The 23,573-nt window shown below is 38.5% G+C and overlaps 1 protein-coding gene across 1 annotated transcript in view; it reads right to left on the bottom strand.

The window, feature by feature from the left end:
• LOC307189739 (organic anion transporter 7) overlaps positions 1-23,573 on the bottom strand; it is a gene marked incomplete at its 5' end in the record, with an annotated part of 33,249 nt that overhangs the window by 4,913 nt on the left and 4,763 nt on the right. The window contains 3 exons of the mRNA XM_079928157.1: positions 10,454-10,577; positions 11,713-11,881; positions 11,984-12,138. Of these exons, the coding sequence (XP_079784283.1) occupies positions 10,454-10,577; positions 11,713-11,881; positions 11,984-12,138 (448 nt within the window). The remainder of the gene's footprint in view (positions 1-10,453; positions 10,578-11,712; positions 11,882-11,983; positions 12,139-23,573) is intronic.

Consider the following 23,573-nt stretch of genomic DNA (forward strand, 5'->3'; position numbering starts at 1 on the left):
TTCCTGAGAATCTTTATTTTGGTTCTTTTCTCAGTCACTTTGGGGGAAATCCTGGCATGTTGTGCCTCCGTGAATGAGATGCCTAGAATTAAAACTGAGGATGAAATTAGGAGAGCTCTTGGTATAGAATGATTTAAACCCAGAGTTGGTTATAATCTGGAGTTACTTAATAGCCCTGCAACATGCTAGGTATATACCTTGAGGAAGGTAATTAAATATTTCTAAAACTCAATTTACTTGTCATTAAAAAGAAGAATAGGTAGAAGAATCAGAGTAGGAGCAGAAGAGGTGGAGAAAAATAATGGCATTTCCCTCACAAGGATTTCCGGGTCCATACATGAGGCTAAAAATATGCATAAGGAATTATATCCAGCATACCTCAGATACTTACTTATTAGTTATTCAAACAATATAGTCTTAATTCTTATCCCACCTCTACAAATGAAAACGTACCATGAAGTCCATTGGAATAATTCCATGAGGAATTCAGAGAAATGAAAGGCCACCCTAACTGAGGACCTACACATGCAAGAATGTCCTTTCATTTAAAGAACAAGCCCAAATAGTGAAATCTTGGACTTAACACTTTTAGAAGAGAGGAGTCAGGATCGCATCTAACACCAGAATCCCATGACCACAGGCCATTGTCATGGACGATAATGTAAGAATGTGCTCAAATAATACTTTAAACTTGGGCCAGATGAGGGATGCAATGCCTGCAAGACTAGCCTTAAATTACATCCAATATCAAAGTTAAAGTTTGGGATATGGTGTGGTTATTTTACACTGGCCGTTCATTTTTGGTGAGCAAGCAGAGACGTGAATAGTGTTGGCAGATGTATTTGGGGGGCGATGACAGATCACTTACAGGAGCTCAAGGAGCTCCTCCTACCTGGTAAAATCCTTATTCAGGGGAAAAGAGGCCCGTATTCAAATGGGAACCTGCTGTATCTTCACTTTTTAAAAGGTACTTTTCTCTCTGATCTTCACTATTTTCTTGCTTAAAAAATGCTTTGTACCACTCATAACACTATCCTGGGGTAAAAAGCATGAAACAGCCCTCGTCTGAACCCTTGCCCAGTGGCGTTCTGGAATCAGTGTGTACAAATTCACAAAAGCCCTTTGTTCAATTTTTAGATGGTTTGTAAAGCAGTTGCCGTCTTGTTGGTGGCATGAAACTCACTGAGGTGGTGATAGTCGCACCACGGAAAGTGATAATTGCCACAAATCTGAGATCTATGCTTCTCTTCCTCTTGTAATGTTAAGTGTTAAACATTTACCAGCACACCCTGGTTTGACCCCTCTGTAAGTCATTTGGACTGCTCTCAACTGCAAATTTAATCATCTCTCTGCCTGGTTTAAACCTGGATAGTTCTACCTTAACCTGTAAGACCCATTTCATATATAACTACTTCCAAGATGCATTCATTGCCCACATATCTGCAGTTCAGATTTTATGTCCCTCCTTGACAGTCACATTCCACCCTTGCTTTAATTCAAAGAGACTTTATCAAGCCCATTTTACTTGTTGAGTGTGATCTTTCTGAAGATAGAAAGTGTAGACTTTTCCCCTCTGCGACTGTCACAGGATCTGTCATCAAGTAGTCCTGAAATAAATTTGGAAGGGAAAGAGGAAGACAAAAAGAAAGAGGGAAGACAGGGAGGGTGGAAGAAACTGGCTGAAGGTGGAATGCATTTAGAAGCTGAAAGACTTGAAATTCAAGAACCGATATAGGTATAAAACATGGATTGGGAGAGCTTTGAGAAGATGTTTGTCAATGAGATCAGAAATGGAGAAAATGGACATTTATTTCTTCAAAATTACAATTTATGATATTTAGAAAGAAACATCTCTTAATGTAGAATAGTTGGGAAAACTCTGAAGTTTTATGGATGTAAGAGAAACCTGCGGAGGATTCAGGGGAGAAGTTTGTGTTGGTCTCTCATAGTTGCCATGTCACTTACCATCACATAAGTGTGCCATCATTGAGTTTGTGAGAATCGAGTTTCAAGTGAATACTTTTTAATGGTTTCATTGGACAGTGCGCCTTGGGATCCTTTAAGAAAGTGTATTTCTTATACAGCCTGAAGTGTATTTCAGGCTGGGCTACTGTGGAGCATGAGTTCTTGTGTTTCTACTGGGTCTGAAACAATTAGGACAATAGAAAAGGAGACTGAAAAAGACTGTAGATGTCACACAGGAATAGGAGGAGGAAATTGGACAGAGCAGAGGTGAGAGTATCAGAATTTGGAGTGTACAGAGTTTAGAGCAGGAAGGAAGGTAGATAAGACCACAATTGCATTGAAATACCAGAACCAGTAGAATGAAATGAGCAGGGGAGGAGGACAATTTATTAAAAGGTAAAGAAGGAAAAGATGGAAAAATGAATCTGCCAAAGGATGACTGAAATAAGAACTGACCAAAAAGAAGTTGCCTGAGAAACACTGGTGGCTTAGGGTAGGGGCACTTTCTTCATAATCTTCATGTTTCCAAGAAGAAAGACTTTGAAAGAGTAATACTACAGACCACTTTATACCTACCCTCACTGCCCCTTGGAGGACTGAGGTATTTGCCTGGTAAATTAGGAGAATGCAATGGATATGCTTCAGTGACCCAGAATGCCTTTAGAATGAAAATTCATTCAGATTTGCTGCCTGGGTTACACCTTATATTTAGCAATGCAGGCTCTGCATCTGTGGAGAAACCTGGCACTTGTGAATAAGTTCAGTTGTGGGTTGAAGTGTTAGCAAACTTATTGTTGCTTGAAATTTAGACACTTCCTCTATTTCAGTTTTCACTGTAGTGAAAAACATCAGTTTTTATTGTCATCTTTCTGAGCACATTAACTCTCCCTCAGTTGGGTGTGATTTAGGCAGAGGAAACGTTTATCATTTACTGGACTCCAAGACAGCCAAACCTGGATTAATCAGTGGATTGTTATTGATATGAAGGGGAACAGCTTTAAGTAAGAAGGATTGTCTGGAGTGAATGTGTTTGGCAATCTGTCAGATGGAGGTTAAACATGACTAAGACCACAAATTTCTGAATAATCTTTACAAAATTAAAAAAAATGGAATTAAGGCGATCTTGGGTACTCATTCATGCATAGAATCCAGTTCCTAAACCGAATTTCATTTGTTCCCCTTGTACAATGTTGTCTTTCTTCTTCTTGCCACTGAGGTGGTTGTCATTTGCCATTTACCCTGATAATGCATTGTTCCTTTCTTTCTTCCAGATCGTAACACTTATTTTTGTTATTTACCTGGTAAATAATTTTCCTGTAAGATTTAAGCTTTAATTCTTTGGATTGGGCCAACCTGGTAGACAAAATACTAGGTGCGGGCTTGGAACTAAAGATACTTCCAAGATGTTAGTTGGCACAAAATAATTTCCTGTAAGTCAGGTATATATTGACACAGTCTCAGAGTGCCATAGAGCTCCACCTAAATTTCAAAATTTCTTTAAAAAAAGGACTATACTGGGGCTTCCCTGGTGGCGCAGTGGTTGAGAATCCACCTGCCAATGCAGGGGACACGGGTTCGAGCCCTGGTCTGGGAGGATCCCACATGCCGCGGAGCAACTAGGCCCGTGAGCCACAACTACTGAGCCTGCGCCTCTGGAGCCTGTGCTCTGCAACAAGAGAGGCCGCGATAGTGAGAGGCCCGTGCACCACAATGAAGAGTGGCCCCCGCTTGCCGCAACTAGAGAAAGCCCTCCCACAGAAATGAAGACCCAACACAGCCAAAAATAAATAAATATTTACCAAAAAAAAAAAAAAAGGACTATGCCAATGGCACTTTATCATCTCAGCGCCTCTCAGGGCCACTGCATCTGTGTAATAACCCCAGGCACCACGCCAACATGTCTGCCTGTGGATCCCATCACCAGACCTGCCTTTGGCCCATGACCAGCAGCAGGTCCATCCAGGGACCCTGAAATGAAACTACCAACAACAGTACCTGTGGACTCTGGCATCTAGCCTGTCCACAGACAATGGCACCAGGCCTGTCCACAGACCCCAGAACAAGTTCTGCCTCTCCATGGACGCTAGCAGTGGGCCCTCCCACCTGCAGACCCTGGCTGAAGGCACAGCCGTATGTGGACCGAGGCAGTAGGACCACTATTGAACCCTGCTAACTGGCCCACCTGTAGTCTCTGCCAAGTGGCCTGCCCAGAATTTCCAGGGACTGGTGAAGAGCTTCCCTGCCCAAGCCAGACTGTAAAGACTGGAAGAAATAACTGCTTCTTCATACGCACAAACACCAATACAAGGCTGCAAGGATCACAAAGAATCAGGAAAACATGACATCACCAAAAGAACAAAATAAAGCACTGGTAACCAGTTCTTAAGGGGTGTAGATCTACAGACTGCCTACAAATATTTGACAATAATCATAAAGAAGCTAGTGAGCTGCAAGAGAACCCAGAAAGACAACAAAATGAAACAAGGAAAACAACACATAAAGAATATAAGGAGTTCAACAAAGAGACAGAAACCATAAAAAAGAACCAAACAGAAATTCTGGAGCTGAAGCATATAATAAATGAACTAAAAAATTCAATTAAGAGCTTCAACAGCATATTTGATCAAACAAAATAAAGGACCTATGAACTCAAAGACAGACCATTTGAAATTACCTAGTCAGAGGAACAGAAAGAAAACAGAATGGAAAAGAGTGAAGACAGCCTAAGGAACTTATGGAACAATATAAAAAAATCAATATACACATTATAGGAATCACATAAGGAGAAGAGAGAGAGAAAGGACCAGAAAACTCATTTAAAGAAATGATGGATGAAAACTTCCCTTCTCTGGGGAGAGTGGTGGATATTCAGATTCATGAAGCACAAAGGACTCCCAGTAGGTAGACCCTAAAGAGGTCTACATGGAAACATATTATAACTAAATACTCAGAAGTGAAATATAAAGAGAGAATTTTGAAAGCAGCAAGAGAAAAGTGACTCACCACACTCAACAAAACTCCTATAAGACCATCAGTGGATTTCTCAGCAGAAATTCTGTAGGAAAGGAAAGAGTTGAATAATATATTCAAAGTACTGAGAGAAAAACCTGCCAACCAAGAATGGAGCACCCAGCAAAAATGTCCTTTAAAAATGAGGAAGATAAAAACTTTCCCAGAGAAAAACTGAGGGAATTTGTCACTAAGAGACGTGCCTTACAGGAAGGGCTAAAGGAAGTTGAAATGAAAAAGATACTAAACAGCAACACGAAAGCATATGAAAGTAAAAATCTCTATGGTTAAAGTAAATATAAGACAAATACAGAATAATCTAATACCGTAATGGTGGCATGTAAATTTCTTTAACACTAGTATAAAAGTTAAAAGACAAAACTGTTAAGAATAACTAGAACCACAAAAATTATTAATAGATACATGATTTGAGAGAAGTGAATTCTGGCATTAATAACATCAAACATGTGTTTAGGGAAAGTAAAAGTATAGTTTTTGCTCATAATAGAATTTAAGTTGTTATCAGCTTAAAATAGACTGTTATAACTATAAGAAGTTGTATGCAAGTCTCATGGAAACAACAAAGAGAAAACCTACAGTAGATATACAAAATAAAAACAGAAAAGAATCAAAGTATTGTACATCACTATAAAAAATCAAATCACAAGGGAAGATAGCAATAGAAGAGAGGAAAAAAGAACAATAAAACAGAGAGGAAACAGTTTATCAATTGTAAGTACTTACCTATCAATAATTACTTTAAATGTAAATGGATTAACTCATCCATCAGAAGATATAGGGTGCCTGAATGAATTTTTAAAAAAAGATCCAATTTTATGCTATCTGTAAGACAGTCACTTTAGATTTAAAAACACAGTAGACATAAAGTGAACAGATAAAAAAAGACATTCCATGCAAATGATAACCAAAACAGAGCAGGGATAGTCAACTTGTATACATAAAATAGACTTTAATCAAATACTGTCACAAGAGACAAAGAAGGTAATTTATAATGATAAAAGGATCACTGCAACACAAAGATATGACATATAACCCACAAAGATTGAATCAAGAAGAAACAGAAAGCCTCAATAGGCCAATAACTAATAAAGAGTATGTGGCAGTAATTTAAAAAATTCCAGAAACAAAAGCCTAACACCATAGGTGAATTCTACCAAACATTTGAAGATTAATTAGTTAGATATTAATTAATTAATACCAATCCTCTTAAACTCTTCCAAAAAATAGAAGACAGGGACAGTTCTAAACTCATTTTGTCAGACCAATATGATCCTGATACCAAAGTGAGACAAAGATACCAGAAGAAAAGAAAAGAAAAGAAAAATGCAGGCCAATATTCCGGAAGAACATAGTTGAAAAAATCATCAAGATATTAGCAAACCAAATTCAACAGCATATTGAAAGGATCGTGCACCATTACCCAGTGGGCTTTATTCCTGGGATGTAAGGATAGTTCAGTATAAGCAAATCAATGCGATACACCAAATTAACAGAATGAAGGCTAAAGATCGTGTGATTACCTCAATAAATGCAGAAAACACATTTGACAAAATTCAATGCACTTCTATGGTAAAAATTCTCAACAAATTAGGTATTGAAGGAACTTACATGAAAGGCCATGTATGTAAAGCCCACAGCTAACATCATACTCTATGGTGAAAAACTGAAAGCTTTTCCCTTAAGATCTGGAACAAGACAAGGATCACACTTCAATGTAGGACTGGAAGTCCTGGCCAGAGCAATTCGGTAAGAAAAAAAATAATAAAAGGCATTCAAATCAGAAAGGAAGAAGTAAAATTGTCTGTTTGAACGCAACATGATCTAATTTGTAGAAAACCCTAATACATATCCAAAAAATTGTTAGAACTAATAAATGAATTCAGTAAAGTTGCAGGATACAAAAGTAACATATAAAATCAGTTATATTTCTATACACCAGACACAAACTCTCTAAAAATAAAATTAAGAAAACAATCCTGTTTGCAGTAGCATCAAAATAATAAAGTATTTAGGGATAAACTTAACCAAGGAGGTGAAAGACTTGTATACTGAAAACTATAATCCCTGAAGAAAGAAATTAAGGCAGATACTAGAAAATTGAGAGACATCATGTTCATGGATTAAACAAATAAATTAATACTGTTAAGATGTCCATACAACGCAAAGCAATATGCAGATTCAATAAATCCCTGTCAAAATCCCAATGGCATTCTTTACAGAAATAGAAAAAACAATCCTAAAATTCATATGGAAACATAGGCGGTCCCCACAGTCAAAGCATTTTTGAACAGAAACAAAGCTGGAAGCATCACATATTCTGATTTCAAAATATATTACGAAGCCACAGTAACCAAGAGTGTGATACTGGTACAGAAACAGACATATAGACCAATGGAACAGAATAGAGAGCCCAGCCATAAACTCATGCACATACAGACAATTGATTTCTGACAGCTGTGCCAAGAATTCACAATGGGGACAGGATATTGTCAATAAATGGTGCTGGGAAAACTGGATATCCACATGCAAAGGAATGAAACTGGAAACTCACACTATACACAAAATCAACACAAATGGATTACAGACTAAAATGTAAGATCTAAACTGTAAAATTCCTAAAGAAAACATAGGAGAGAAGTTTGTTGATATTGGTCTTAGCAATAATTTTTTGGACGTGACACCAAAAGCACAGGCCATGAGCAGAAATAGACAAATCGTACTAAATACATCAAACTGAAAAGCTTCTACACAGCTAGGAAATAACTGACGAAATGGAAAAGCACCTACAGAATGGGAGAACATATTTGCAAGCCATATGTCTTATCGAGGGTTAATATCCAAAATACATAGGAAACTCGTACAACTCAATAGTAAAAAAGCCAAATAACTTAATTTAAAAATTGGCATACGAACTGAATACACATTTCTGCAAAGACAGCATACAAGTGGCCAAGAGGTACATGAAAAAGTGCTTAACACCACTAGTTGTTAGGGAAAGGCAAATCAAAATTATGAGTTATCACTTCACACCAGTTAGGACGGCAATTATAAAAAAAAGTAATTAGTGTTGGTGAAGATGTGGAGAAAAGGGTACCCTTGTACACTGCCGTTAGGAATGTGAAATGGTGTAGCCACTATGAAGACAGTATGGAGTTTCCTCAAAAAATTAAAAATAGAACTAGTATATTATCCTGTAATCCCTCTTCTGGGTATATATCCAAAGGAATTAAAATCAAGATCTTGAAGAGATAGCTGCACTCACATGTCCACTGGATCATTATTCACGATAGCTAAGATATGGAAACAACCTAAATGTCCATCCATGGATGAATAGAAAATATATATATATGTGTGTGTGTGTATACACACATATATGTAAAATGGCATATTATTCAGCAATAAAAAGGAAATTCCACCCTTTTCCACAGCATAATTAACCTAGAGGTCATTATGCTGAGTAGAATAATCCATGTGCAAAAGAACAAATACTACATGATACCACTTATACGAGGAATCTGAAAGAGTCAAACTCGAAGAAGCAGAGAGTAGAATGGTGTTTGCCAGGTGCTGGGGGATGTGAGAAATGGGGAAATATTTGTCATAGAGTACAAAGTTTCAGTTGTGCAAGATAAATCAATCCTAGGGATCTACTTTACAGTCTAGTGTCTAGGGTTATAATACTGTACCGTATACTTAAAAGTTGCTGTGAGGGTAGATCTTATGTTGAGTGTTATCACAAAAAAATAATGAATAAAGGGCAGAGAGAGTTTTAGGAGGTAATGGATATGTTTATTGTGTAAACTGTGGTGATGATATTTAGATGTATACTCATCTGCAAATACATCAAGTTGCGTACATTAACTATGTACAGCTCTTTGTATGTTAATCATACCTCAGTAAAGTGTTTTTTTAAAAATCTATGACACATGTAATTGAACTTATTTGCAGAAATGTTTTATTGCTTCTCTTTGGCTGTCTAGCTCCTAGCACTCTCTTTTTCCTGTTAAATGAGGGCAGATGATTTCTCCTTGTCTCTATTGGCATTCTTTTCATTCTCTTATCGTTGCAAACAAAAAAAGTTAACAGCAGAAATACCATATGATCTGGCAATATCAATTATGGTCATATAGCCAAGAGAATTGTACACAGGATATTGAAGAGATATTTTCATACTCATATTCATTGCCACACTATTCACATATGGAAACAACCTAAATGCCCATCAACGGATGAATGGATAAAGAAAATGTAGTATGTTCATACCATAGGATATTATTCAACCATAAAGATGAGGAAATCCTACCATATGCTATATCATAGATGAATCTAGAAAATTTTGCTAAGTGAAGTAAGTCAGTCACAAAAGGATAAATAGTTCTCACAGAAGGACAAATACTGCAGGATTCCACTTGTAGGAGGTATCTAAAATATTAAAATAATAGAACAATAAGTAGAATGGTGGTCACCAGGGACTGGGGACAAGGGAATTGAGAAATTGTTGTTTAATGGGTACAGAGTTTTAGTCATGCAAGATGAAAAAGTCCTAGAGCTCATTGTACTTATAGTTAACAATACTGTATTGTACAGTTAAAAATTGTAGATTTCATTCTCTGCATTTTGACCACAATAAAAATTATTTTAAAATATATGTTAAAATTTCTCTTTTTAATATTAAAACTCTGTGAAAAATGGAATTCTGACTCATACAGCTATTCATGAGCAAGCACCACGCCTACTACATTATAATTTTTCAATAAATAATTTATACATTCATGACATGATGAATGGTCTACTTTATGACACACAGCAGCGTCTGCCTTCCATACCTGGGGAGGAAAATAAAAAAAGAGAAAGGTCTCTCTGAAGCATTTCCACTCAGTCATGTTCTTGGAACTTGTAATAAGTAGAATGTAAACGCCACGAAACAGGGATTTGGACTATTGTGGTCATTACCATATTTCCTATATAGAACAGAATGCCCTTTCAGTAAATATACCATGAATGGAAGCATATATGATTGACTTGACAAATAAGCCTCCTTATGCTCTGTTCTGCATGGTCACTAAGCTGCCCTTCAACTTGCCTTACTATCCTGAAAAAAAAAAACATTGAAGTGTTAATTGGAAAGAAATGGATTAGTTTCCGTTACTTTCTCTAATACAAAGTGAGAACAATAACAACCTTTACAATCATAAATACTGTACCATTTTTCTAGCTTCCACATATATGCGTGATCTGCCTCTGTTGAGTAAAATATCTCCATCCAGTCCTTTCGGCATGAGCATCCTAATGTTCACTCAAACCCTGTTGACAGCTACTGAAGACCAGGACAATGAGGTAAGAAGATCCCAAACCACACCAGTGTTCCCACCCTTTATTCACTTTATGGACGCCGACTAGTGTATATGTCAGGTCATGTGTTTCCTATATTCCATAACCAACTCCCTCTCCTGTTCACCTCCATGGTTAGAGCGTCTCCAGCATTCTTCCTTCCATTCTTGTGAGCAGCTTTTCTGAGTTCCTTTAAGCCCTCCTCGGGTTTGTTGGTGATCATCAACCACCGAGCAGACTCCGCCAGCCACCTGATCAAAGAAGAGGACAGAAGTGCCATCAACTCTCATTTTCCCATTTTTTTCTCACAGAGGCTTTTTCCTGAAATGCCTCTCCCCTCCCATCTAATACCTATCTCTTGTTTTGTTATACCAGGAAATATAAACTTAGGTTCTTTTGTACCATAACTAGGAAGCTGTGAAGATGACCTCTCCATGCAGTACACCTTCACTGACTGCCGGGAATATAGAGTTGTAGTCATAGTGCCCTCCCCCCCATTATTCAGGGGGATATTATCAGTTTTAGCAAATAAAACGCTGTGTTTGGGCTTCACTGGTGGCGCAGTGGTTGGGAATCCGCCTGCCAATGCAGGGGACACAGGTTCGAGCCCTGGTCCGGGAGGATCCCACATGCCGCGGAGCAACTAAGCCCGTGCGCCACAGCTACTGAGCCTGCGCTCTAGAGCCCACGAGCCACAGCTGCTGAGCCTGTGTACCACAACTACTGAAGCCCATGCTCCTTGGAGCCCGTGCTCTGCAACAACAGGGGCCACCGTGATGAGAGGCCCGCGCACCACAGCGAGGGGTAGCCCCCACTTGCCACAACTGGAGAGAGCCCGCGCGCAGCAAGAAGACCCAAGGCAGCCATAAATAAATAAATAAATAAATAAAACCCCAAACAACAAGAAAACCCACTGTGTTTAGTTAAATTTGAATTCAGATGAACAGTGAATATGGGTAATTCTTCAGTATGACTATGTCCCATGCAATATTTTGGACATACACTAAAAAGTATTTGCTGTTTATTTGAAACTTTACTTTAATGAGACACTGTATTTTATCTGGTTAGTAAATGAAAATACAGAATTCTTAGGTAAGTAGAGATTTCATATAAACAATGAATAATTTTTAGCGTAACTATGCTCTGTACAATATTTGGCGTACTATACAAAAAGTTTGTTGTTTTATCTAAAATTCAAGTTTAACCGAATGCCCTTGGTATTATCTGGCAACCCTACCCGTTCTGCTTCTTTAACTGTACATAGGGCACAGATTAGCAGAGCATGTGCTCAAGTGTTGACTAAGACCACCCAGAATTCTTGCATCCTAATTTCAGGTACCTTGCATCTAGGATCCTCTAAGACAAAGGATGTAAGAAAGCTTATACCTTGAGGAAAGAAAGAAGACAAATAATGGTACAGAAAACACCAGCTGAAGGGTGTGCCAGTCTCGAATGGCAAAAGCTATTCCTCCTAGGGCGATCTGTCCCATGCAAGCAGCACAGATGGACATGGTCATTCCCATGACTTGGAATTGGGGCCCTGTCCATTCTACAACTGAAAGAAAACACAAACAGGATTTTGACTTCAAACAAAGTTAGAGTTTCAAAGTCAAAGTTGAGGCTTGGAAAATGTCAAAGACCCAAAGTATTGACTTACTAAGCACAGAAATATTTGTCAGGATGCTCATGGTAGAAAACCCAGCCAAGAAGCGTAGGGAGCAGTAAATGAGGAAGGTGGGAGCAAAGGCTGCACAGGTGTCAGTAATGGCGAGCTGGAGCAAACACCATCTGAGCATTAACCTCCTCCCAAACCTGAGAAATGGAAACAGGTTAGATATAGTAATAGTAACAACCTGTTGTAGAAATGAACAAAAAGAAGACACACTTTGAAATTTAGGGGATGTTTTGTTATTTTTATTTTATTTTAAAATTTTTTCTGTTTTCCTTTTTTCCCCCGTTTTATTGAGATATAATTGACATACAGCCCTGGACAAGTTTAAGGTGTCCAGCATAATGATTTGTCTTACATACGTCATGAAACGATTATCACAGTGTTTAGTGAACATTCATCATCTCATATAGATACAAAATTAAAGAAATAGAAAAAAATTTTCCTTGTGATGAGAACTCTTAGGATTTACCGTACTAACAGCTTTCATATATAACACACAGCAGTGTTAATTATATTTATCATGTTATACATTACATCACTAGTACTTATTATCTTATAACTGGAAATTTCTACCTTTTGACTGCCTTCATCCAGTTGCCCCTCCCCTCATGCCTGACTCTGGTAACCACAAAACTGATCTCTTTTTCTATGAATTTGTTTTTGGAGTATAATTGACCTACAACACTGTGTTAGTTCCTGTTACACAACATAGTAATTCCATATTTCTATACATTTCAAAATGATCACCACGATAAATCGTCTGTCACCATACAAAGATATTACACTGTTATTGACTCTATTCCCCACACTGTACATTTCATACCCTTGACTCATTTATTTTGCACCTGGAAGTTTATACCTCTTAATCTCCCTCACCTATTTCTTTCCCCACACACCTGTCCCCTCTGGTAACTACCTGTTTGTTTGTTCTCTGTATCTATAACTGCTTCTGTTTTGTTATGTTTGTTCACTGTTTTCTTTTTTAGATTCCACATTTAAGTGAAATCAGTATTTGTCTTTCTCTGCCTGAATTATTTCGCTTAGCATAATACCCACTAGGTCCATCCATGTTGTTGAAAATGGCAAGATTTCATTCTTTCATATGTTTCATATATATATATATATATATATATATATAAAAAACATATCTTCTTTATCCATTAATCTATTGATGGACACTTAGGTTGCTTCTATATCTTGGCTATTGTAAATAATGCTGCAATGAACTTAGGGGTGCATATATTTTTTTGAATCATTGCTTTTTTTTTCTTCAGATAAATACCTAGGAGTGGAATTTGTGGGTCATACGGTAGTTCTATTTTTAATTTTTGAGGAATCTCCATACTGTTTTCCATAGTGGCTGTACCAATTTACATTCCCACCAACAGTACATAAGCGTTCCCTTGTCTCCACATCCTCATCAATTTATTGTCTTTTTGATAATAGCCATTCTGACAGATGTGAGGCGGTTTCTCATTGTGATTTTGACTTGCATTTCTCTGATGATTACTGATGCTGAGCATCTTTTCATGTGTCTGTTGGCCATCTGTATGTCTTCCTTGGAAAAATGTTTATTCAGATCCTCTGCCCACTTTTTAATTAGGTTGTTTGCTTTTTTGATGTTGAATTCTATGAATTCCAGTATATTTTGGATATTATACCCTTATTGTATGTATCTTCTCCCATTAAGTAGTAGCCTTTCATTTTGTTGATAGATTCCTTCCCTGTGTAAAAGCTTTTTAGTTTGATGTAGTCCCATTTGTTTATTTTTACTTTTGTTTCCCTTGCCTGAGGAGACATACACCCCGCCCCTCAAAATTACTAAGACCCATGTCAAAGAGTGTGCTGCTTATGTTTTCTTCTAGAAGTTTTATGGTTTCAGGCCTTACATATAAGTCTTCAATTCATTTTAAATTTATTTTTGTGCTTGGTGTGAGAGAGTGGTCTAGTTTGATTCTTTTGTGTGTAGCTGTCCAGTTTTCTCAACACCATTTATTGAAGAGGCTGTCTTTTTCCATTGTATATTCTTGCCTCCTTTGATGAGACTAATTGCCCATATAAATGTGGGTTTATTTCTGGGTTTTCTCTTGTGTTCCACTGATCTATGTGTCTGTTTTTGAGCCAGTATCATACTGTTTTGATTACTGTAGCTTTGTAGTATAGTTTGAAACCAGAGAGCATGATACTCCAGCTTTGTTCTTTTATCTCAGGATTGTTTTGGCTGTTTGGGGTCTTTCATGTTTCCATACAAATTTTAGAATTATTTTTACTAGTTCTATGAGAAATACCGTTGGTATTTTGATAGGGAGTGCATTGAATTTGGAGATTGCCTTGGGCAGTATGGTCATTTTAACAATATTTATTCTTCTAATCCTTGAGGACGGTTTATCTTTCCATTTGTTTTGTTGTCTTCAGTTTCTTTTATCAGTGCCTTATAATTTTCCAAGTACAGGCCTTTTACTCCCTCAGTTGGACTTTTCCTTAGGAATTTTATTCTTTTTGTTGCAATTGTAAATGGAATTGTTTCTTAATTTTTCTTTCTGATAGCTTCTTGGTTAGCGTATAGAAATGCAACAGATTTCTGTATACGGTAAGTTCCCTACATATGAACGGGTTCCATTCTGAGAGCACATTCGTAAGTCCAATTTGTTCGTAAGTCCAACAAAGTTAGCTTAGGTACCCAACTAACACAATCAGCTGTACAGTACAGTACTGTACTGTAATAGGTTTATAATACTTTTCAAACAAATAATGCATAAAAAACAAACACAAAAATAAAGAAAACGTTTTTAATCTTATAGTACAGTACCTTGAAAAGTACAGTAGTACAGTACAACAGCTGGCATACAGGAGCTGGCATCGAGTGAACAGGCAAGAAGAGTTACTGACTGGAGGAGGGAGGGGAGCTGGGAGATGGTAGAGCTGAAAGATCGTCAGCAATAGGAGATGGAGGGCGAGCTGCAGTTGCACTCATGGGTGTTGTTGACGGCACAGCTTCTGGTTCCTTGCTAGATTCAATTCTATCTACCCTCTTGAAAAAACAATCCAGTGATGTCTTGGTAGTAGATCTTTTTTTTTTTTTCCTCATCATAGATGACACAGTAGCACTGGATTCCATCTGAATGGCTGCTGCAAACTTCATGTACTGTTCTACATTTTGGTCCTGTGTCTCAAAAACTAACAGTGCCTCCTCAAAGAAAGAAAATCCCCTTGCCATTTCCTGCATCATGAATCTCTTTGGTTCTTCAGTTACTTTTTCTTCCTCTTCTCTCTCTTCGCCCTTACTCTGGGCACATTCGCATCTTTGAAAGTTTGCAACTTACTGTATTAATTTTATATCCTGCAACTTTTGCCAAGTTCATTGATGAGTTCTAGTAGTTTTTTGGTAGCATCTTTAGGATTTTCTGTGTATAGTATCTTGGCATTTACAAACAGTGACTGTTTTACTTCTTCATTTCCAATTTGGATTACTTCTTTTTTTCTTTTTTTTTTGCAGTACACGGGCCTCTCACTGCTGCAGCCCCTCCTGTTGCGGAGCACAGGCTCCGGACGCGCAGGCTCAGTGGCCACGGCTCATGGGCCCAGCTGCTCCGCGGCATGTGGGATCCTCCCAGACCGGGGCACGAACCCGCGTCCCCTGCATCGGCAGGCAGACTCCCAACCACTGTGCCACCAGGGAAGCCCTGGATTACTTTTATTTCTTTTTTCAACTGGTTGTTGTGACTAGGACTTCCAAATCTATGTAAATAAAAGTGAATAAAATTGGTGAGAGTGGGCATCCTTGTCTTCATCCTGATATTACTAGAAATGCTTTCAATTTTTCACCATTGAGTATGATGCTACTTAGCTATGGGCTTGTCACATATGGCCTTTATTGTGTTGAGGTATGTTCCCTCTTTGTTGAGAGGTTTCTTTTTTATCATAAATGGATGTTGAATTTGTCAAGGTTTTTCTGCATCTATTGAGATGATCATATGATTTTTATTCTTCAGTTTGTTAATGTGGTGTATCACATTGATTGACTTACAGATATTGAACCATTCTTGCATCCCTGGGATAAGTCCCATTTGATCGTGGTTTGTGATACTTTTAATGTATTATTGATTTCTGCTCTGATATTTATGATTTTTTTCTTTCTATTAACTTTGGGTTTTGTTTGTTCTTCTTTTTCTCGTTCCTTTAGGTGTAAGTTTAGGTTGTTTATTTGAGATTTTTCTTGTTTTCTGAGGTAAGCTTGTGTAAAACTCCCTCTTAGCACTGTTTTTGTTGTATCCCATAGATTTCAGATTGTTGTGTTTTCATTTTCATTTGTCTCTAGGTATTTTTAAATTTCTTCTTTGATTTATTTAGTGAACCATTGGTTATTTAGTAGCATTTGTTTAACCTCCACATTCTTGTGGTTTTTGCAGTTTTTTTCTCGTATTGGATTTCTAGTCTCACAGCATTGTGGTCAGAAAAGATGCTTGATATGATTTCAATTTTCTTAAATTTACTGAGACTTGTTTTGTGCCCTATCATATGACTTATCCTGGGAAATGTTTCATGAGTACTTGAAAAGAATGTGTATTCTGCTGCTTTTTGATGGGATAGTCTATATATATCTATTAACTCCATCTGATTTAATGTGTCATTTAAAGCCCTTATTGATTTTCTGTCTGGAAGATGTCTCCATTGGTGTGATTGAGGTGTTGAAGTCCCCTAGTATTACTGTGCCATGTTGATTTCTCCCTTTATGTCTGTAAATATTTCCTTTATGTATTTAGGTGCTCCTATGTTTTATATATATATATATATATATATACACACACATACATACATATATATTTGTGTATGTATATATATATATATATATATATATAATTTTTATATCTTCTTCCTGAATTGAGCCCTTGATCATTATGCAATGGCCCTCTTTGCCTCTTGTTACAGTCTTTGTTTTAAAGTCTCTTTTGTCTAATATAAGTACTGCTATTCTGGCTTTCTTTTGATTTCCATTTGTATGGAACAACTTTCTCCATTCCCTCATTTTCAGCCTGTATGTGTCTCTAGATATGAAGTAAGTCTCTTGTAGGCAGCATATATAGGGGTCTGTTTTTAGGTGTGTGTATCCATTCAGCAACACTATGTCTTTCAATTGGAGCATTTAGTCTATTTACATTTTTAATACTTATTGTTAGGTATGTACTAATTGTCATTTTGTTAATTGTTTTTATAGTTCTTTTTTGTTCCTTTCTTCTCTTTTGTTCTCTTCCCTTGTGATTTGATTTTACCTGTGATAGGTTTTACTATCTTTATTGTTATCTTTGGATTCATTTCTCTTTTTTGGGGAGGTGGGGAGTGCATCTATTGTAGGTTTTTGGTTTCTGGTTACCATGAGGTATATATATATATCAGTCTCTCTATATGTGTGATTATTTTAAGCTGCTGATCTCTTAACTTAAATGCATTTTAACAACCCTGCATTATTACTCCCCTCCCCCAACAATTATGGTTTTTGATGTCATATTTTACATCTTTTTTTTTTTTGGCGATACGTGAGCCTCTCACTGTTGTGGCCTCTCCTGTTGTGGAGCACAGGCTCCGGAGGTGCAGGCTCAGCGGCCATGGCTCACGGGCCTAGCTGCTCTGCAGCATGTGGGGTCTTCCCGGACCGGGGCACGAACCCACATCGCCTGCATTGGCAGGTGGACTCTCAACCACTGCGCCACCAGGGAACCCCTCTTTTTGTTTTTGGAATCCTTTAAATACTTATTGCACATAGAGATGATTTAACTAATTTTCTTTTAACCTTTAGCTTTATACCTGGTTCATTTACTACCTTTACTGTATATATGCCTTAACCAATGAGATTTTTTCTTTCACAGTTTTCTTGTTTCTTATTTTTTGAGTTTTGTACTCTTTGTACTTCCTGGACCAGGCTGTCTCTTTTCTTTCCCAGGTTAGGAAAGTTTTCAGCTATTATGTCTTCACATATGTTCTCTGCCCCTTTCTCTCTCTCTTCTCCTTTTGAGATCCTTATAATGTGAATGTTAGCCCACTTGATGTTGTCCCAGAGGTCTCTTAAACTGTACTTATTTCTTTTTATTGTTTTTTCTTTTTCTTTTGTTCAGCTTTAGTGATTTCCACTACTCTGTCTTCCAGTTTGCTGATTTTTTCCTCTTTATCACTTACTCTACTGATTCCTTCTAGTGTATTTTTCATTTCAGTTATTGAATTCTTCATCTCTGTTTGGTTCTTCTTTATATTTTCTAACTCTTTGTTAAAAGCTTCTTACTTTTCATTCTGTTCATCCAATCTTCTCTCAATTTCTTTGATCATCATTATGATCATTACTTTGAATTCTTTATTGGGTAGATTGGCTATCTCCACTTCATTTAGTTCTTCTGGGGTCTATCTTGTTCCTTCATTTGGAATGTCTTTCCTCTGTTTCCTCATTTTGCCTAATTTGCTGGGTTTTTTTTAAACATCTTTATTGGAGTATAATTGCTTTACAATTGTGTGTCAGTTTCTGCTGTATAACAAAGTAAATCAGCTATATGTATACTTATATCCCCATATCTCCTCCCTCTTGCATGTCCCTCCCACCCTCCCTATCCCACCCCTCTAGGTGGTCACAAAGCACTGAGCTGATCTCCCTGTGCTATGCGGCTGCTTCCCACTAGCTGTCTATTTTACATTTGGTAGTGAATATATGTCCATGCCACTCTCTCACTTCATCCCAGCTTCTCCCTCCCCATGTCCTGAAGTCCATTCTCTTTGTCTGCATCTTTATTCCTGTCCTGTCCCTAGGTTCTTCAGAACATTTATTTTTTTTAGATTCCATATATATGTGCTAGCTCTCTTTATAATTTGCTGTTTTTATTTCTATGTATGTGGTAGGTTGGTTATGTTTCCTGACCTGAAGAAGTGGCCTTTTGTAGGAGTTGTCCTATCCATGCCAGCGGTGCAACTCCCTTTGGTCACCAGAGTTATATGCTCTAGAGGTGCCCCCTATGTGGGCTGCATGGGTCCTTCTGTTGTTGTGGATGCCTACTGTGCACAGTCTCATAGGAGTTGCTGGTCCCCAGTCCAGTTGGTTGCCAGGCCCTGCCTTGTGCAGAGGCTGCTGGCTGCTGGTTGGCTGGGCTCTGTTGTAAGGAGGCTGATGCAGAGTCCTGCATTGTCCCAGGGCTAGTGCTGACCCTCTGGTGGGTGTGTTCTGGGGTGGCTGCTTTTTTGACCAGTGTTCCAGATCTAGTGTTGACTTGCTCGTCGTTTGGGTCAGTTCCTGACATACCTGGCTGTGAGGTCTGGGTTATTCTAAAGCTGTTTCTGGCCTGTTGGTGAGTGGGGCTGGATCCTGGGGCAGCTGGCTGAGGGGTCCAAGGTGTCTTGGAGCTGGTGTTAGCCTGCTGGTGAATGGGCTGGGTCCTGACATGGTGAGCAGTGGAGCTGCCATGGTCCTGGGGCTGGAGTTTGCCTGCTGGTGGGCAGGGCTGGGGCCCAGTGGGTCCTGGAGTTGATGCCTGTCCACTGCCATGTGTGTGGCTGGCCCAGGGCTAGTGCTGGCCATCTGGTGGGTGAAGCTGGCCATCTGATGGGTTCCAGATTCTCTGGTTGCAGGGCCCTGGGTGTCCTGTGGCTAGTGATGGCACACTGGTGTGTGTTGCTGGGTCCTGGGTCCTCTGGTGGAAAGGGATGTGTGCTGGGGTGGCTGTGGCCTCAGGGGATCTTAAGGCTGCTCTCTTGCTGGTGGGTGGGGCTGTGTCCCTACATGGCTAGTTGCTTGGCCTGAGGCATCTCAGTACTGGTGTTGACAAGCTGGTGAGCAGGGCCAGGTTCTGGGAGAGGGAGGATTCCAAAATGGCACTGGCCAGCAGCAGTGTCCACATTGTAGAATGAGCTCCCTAGATGGCTGATGCCAGTGTCTATGTCCCCAGGGTGAGTTCCAGTTACTACCTGCGTCTCTGGGAGGCTCCCCAAGATCAGCAAGTGGGTCTGACCTAGGCTCCTTTCAAATTTCTCTTTCTGCATTGCATTGCAGAGCATGTGAGATTTTGTGTGAGCCCTTTAATAGTATAGTCTCTATTTCCCACAACCCTCTGGCTCCCCTGAAATTAAGCTCTGCTTGCCTTCAGAGCCAAACCTTCTGGGGGCTCATCTTCCTGATGCAGGACCCCAAGGCTGGGGAGATCAATGTAAAGTTTGGGCTCCTGGCTTCTTGGGGAGAACCTCAGCAATTGTAATTATCCTCCCTGTTTGTGGGTCACCCACCTGGGGGTATAGGTATTGACTATATTGAATCTCTGCCCTTCCTCCCTGTCTTTTTGTGGTTGGTTCCTTCTTTATATCTTTAGTTGTAAAAGATTTTTTTCCTGCTTGATTCTAGTCTTTCTTATCAATAGTTGCTATGTAAATAGTTGTAATTTTGGTGTGCCCAAGGGAGGAAGTGAGCTCAGGGTCTTCCTACTCCAATTATCTTGGCCACCTCCCCCAGAACAGCAGTCTTGACTTTCTCCTCTATATGTGCCTCATTCCCTTCATCTCACTAAATGGTATCAGCATTCATCCATTTCCTCAGCCTGGACACATAGATATCTTCCTTGACCCTCTGCCACACCATCACCTCCTTAAAAATCTGAAAGCATCAGGAAGTTCTACCACATTGTCCTCAAATTATGACCCAAATCCAGCTATTTGTTACCATTTCTGCGGACACCTTCCTAATTCAAATTCCCACCATCTTTCCTAAGGCCTATTTTGACAGACTTTTAAAATGTCTTCCCTAACATGATTCTGGCTCTCTCAGTTAATGGAGATTCAAGAATTAGGTTTAAAATATTCTATTATAATACTCCTCTTAAAAGCCTCTGATGCATACATTTCTGGTTCCAGGAATAAAGGCCTTAAACCCTACTATTTGCCCTCCATTCCCTCAGAAAAGAAATATAATGCAGGTACATACACAAAAAGGAGCTACTGGAACATAGGTGAGAGTGAACAAAAGCAGATAGACTGTAATGGGGAGTGTATACTCTCTCAGATAAGAGCAGAGGGAGAACAATATAAAGAACATCCTGTTTCCATGGCTCTTAGCCTGGAATAAGGTGCAGTCCTCACAGTAAAGTGAATGAGGTGCATGAAAAAAACCTGCAATCTGGAGAATCAGGGCACAGATGGTGGGAAATTGGGAACAACGAAAAAAGTGGGGGTTCCAGCAAGGGAAAGTGGTAAAGAGGGGATCCCAAAATTGTGTCTACCACACATCCCCCAGATGGCCCCTGAAACATACACCTGCAGAATAAGTTCAACTAAGGACAAAGATCTAAACTGAGGTCAGAGCTGCTGCATAAGAAACAGTTTTTAGTTTAATTTCAGGCATGAAAATTACTTGCTAAAATGAAGGAATCAGTATTACTGATGAATAATAATGGAAAATAGAATCTTCACAACTTAATATTTATAATATTCAAGATATAATTCAAAATATCTTGATATGTGAAGAACCAAGAAAATGGAACTCATTCCCAAGAGAATGGAAATCTTTCAAATCTTCTCCTGAGATGAGACAAATTTTGGAACTAACCAACAAGGATTTTAAATATCAAAGATCCATTTGATACGATTGATGAACCTACAATTATACGTCATTATCCCCCAATGTTCATAGTTTACATTAGGATACACTCTTGGTGTTGTACATTTTATGGGTTTTGACAAACATATAATGACATGTGCCCACCATTACAGTATCATAAAGAGTAGTTTCACTGTCCTAAAATACCTCTGTACACTGCTTATTCATTTATTTCCCCCCCTACCAACTACTTATCCTTTTACTGTTTCCATAGTTTTGACTTTTCCAGAACGTTATATAGTTAGAATCACACAATATGTAGCCTTTTCAGATTAGCTTTTTTCACTTTGTGATACATATCTAAGGTTCCTCCACATCTTGTCATTGCTTGATAGCGCATTTACTTTTAGCATTGAGTAAGATTCTGTGGTTTGATGTAACACAATTTATTTATGCGTTCATCTACTAAAGGACATGTTGGTTGCTTCCAAGTTTTGGCAATTATGAATAAAGCTACTATGAACAACTACAGGTAGGTTTTTGTGTGGACATAACTTTTCAAGTCCTTTGAGAAAGTACCAAGGAACTTGATTGTTAGATTATTTGCCAAGAGTGTGCTTAATTTTGTAAGAAACTGACAAAATGTCTTCAAACGTGGCTGTAACATTTTGCATTCCCATCAGCAACGAATGAGAGAGAGTTCCTGTTGCTCCTCATCTCTGTCAGCTTTTGGTGTTGTCAGTGTTTTGCTTTTTGCCATTCTAATAGGTGTGCAGTAGTATATCATTGTTTGCATTTCCCTAATGACATATGTTGTGGAGCATCTTTTCATATGCTTATTCACCATCTGTATAATTTCTTTGGTGGGGTGCCTTTCAAGTTTTCTGACCATTTTTAAATTGGAATGTACATTTTCCTTTTGTTAAGCGTTCTTTGTATATTTTGGATAGCGATTCTTTTTCAGGTGTCTTTTGCAAGTATTTTTTCCAAGTCTGTGGTTTGTCTTCTCATGCTCTTGATTAAGTTTCTTTTTAATTTCAGTATAATATATAAAATATGATTTGCTACTTTAACCACTTTTGACTGTATAGATCCCTCACTGGTATTAATTACATTTACAATGTTGTGCAACCATCGTCACTAGCTACTGCCAAAATTTTTCAAAATCCTCAACAGAAACTTTGTACCCATTAAGCAATAACTCTCCATTCCTCTTTCTCCCCATCTTCTGGTATCTATATTCTACATTATTCTCTATGAATTTTCCTATTCTACATATTTTATATAAGTGGAATCATAAATATTTGTCTTGTCTTTTCTTATTTTACTTTACATGTTTTCATGGTTTTAGTATGATTCAGAACTTTATTTCCTTTATGGCTGAACAATTTCCATTGTATGTACATATGGCATTTTATCCATCTGTTGATGGATACTTGGGTTGTTTTCATTTTCTGGCTATTGTGAATAATGCTGCAATGACGTTGTTGTATAAGCTATCTGTTTGAGTTCCTGTTTTCAGTTCTTTCTGTTTTATACCTAGCAGTGGAATGCTGGGTCGTGTGGTTTCCCTAAATTTAGCTTTTGAAGAACTCCCAAAGTATTTGTCATAGTGGTGGCACCATTTTACCTCCCCATCAGTAATGTACAAGATTCTAATTTCTCTATATCTTTGTGAATACATGTTATTTTCCTTTTTTTTTTTTTGAATTATAGCCATCCTAGTAGGTGTGAAGTGGCATTTTATTGTGGGTTTTTTTTTTTTTGCAGTACGCGGGCCTCTCACTGTTGTGGCCTCTCCCGTTGCGGAGCACAGGCTCCGGACGCGCAGGCTCAGTGGCCATGGCTCACGGGCCCAGCCGCTCCGTGGCATGTGGGATCTTCCCAGACCGGGGCACGAACCCGTGTCCCCTGCATCGGCAGGCGGACTCTCAACCACTGCGCCACCAGGGAAGCCCATTTATTGTGGTTTTTGACTTGCATTTTTTAAAATGACATCATGTTGAGCATCTTTTTATG

Source organism: Stenella coeruleoalba (genome assembly GCF_951394435.1).
Source record: "Stenella coeruleoalba genome assembly, chromosome: 8".
In the NCBI taxonomy this organism is placed as follows: Eukaryota; Metazoa; Chordata; class Mammalia; order Artiodactyla; family Delphinidae; genus Stenella; species Stenella coeruleoalba.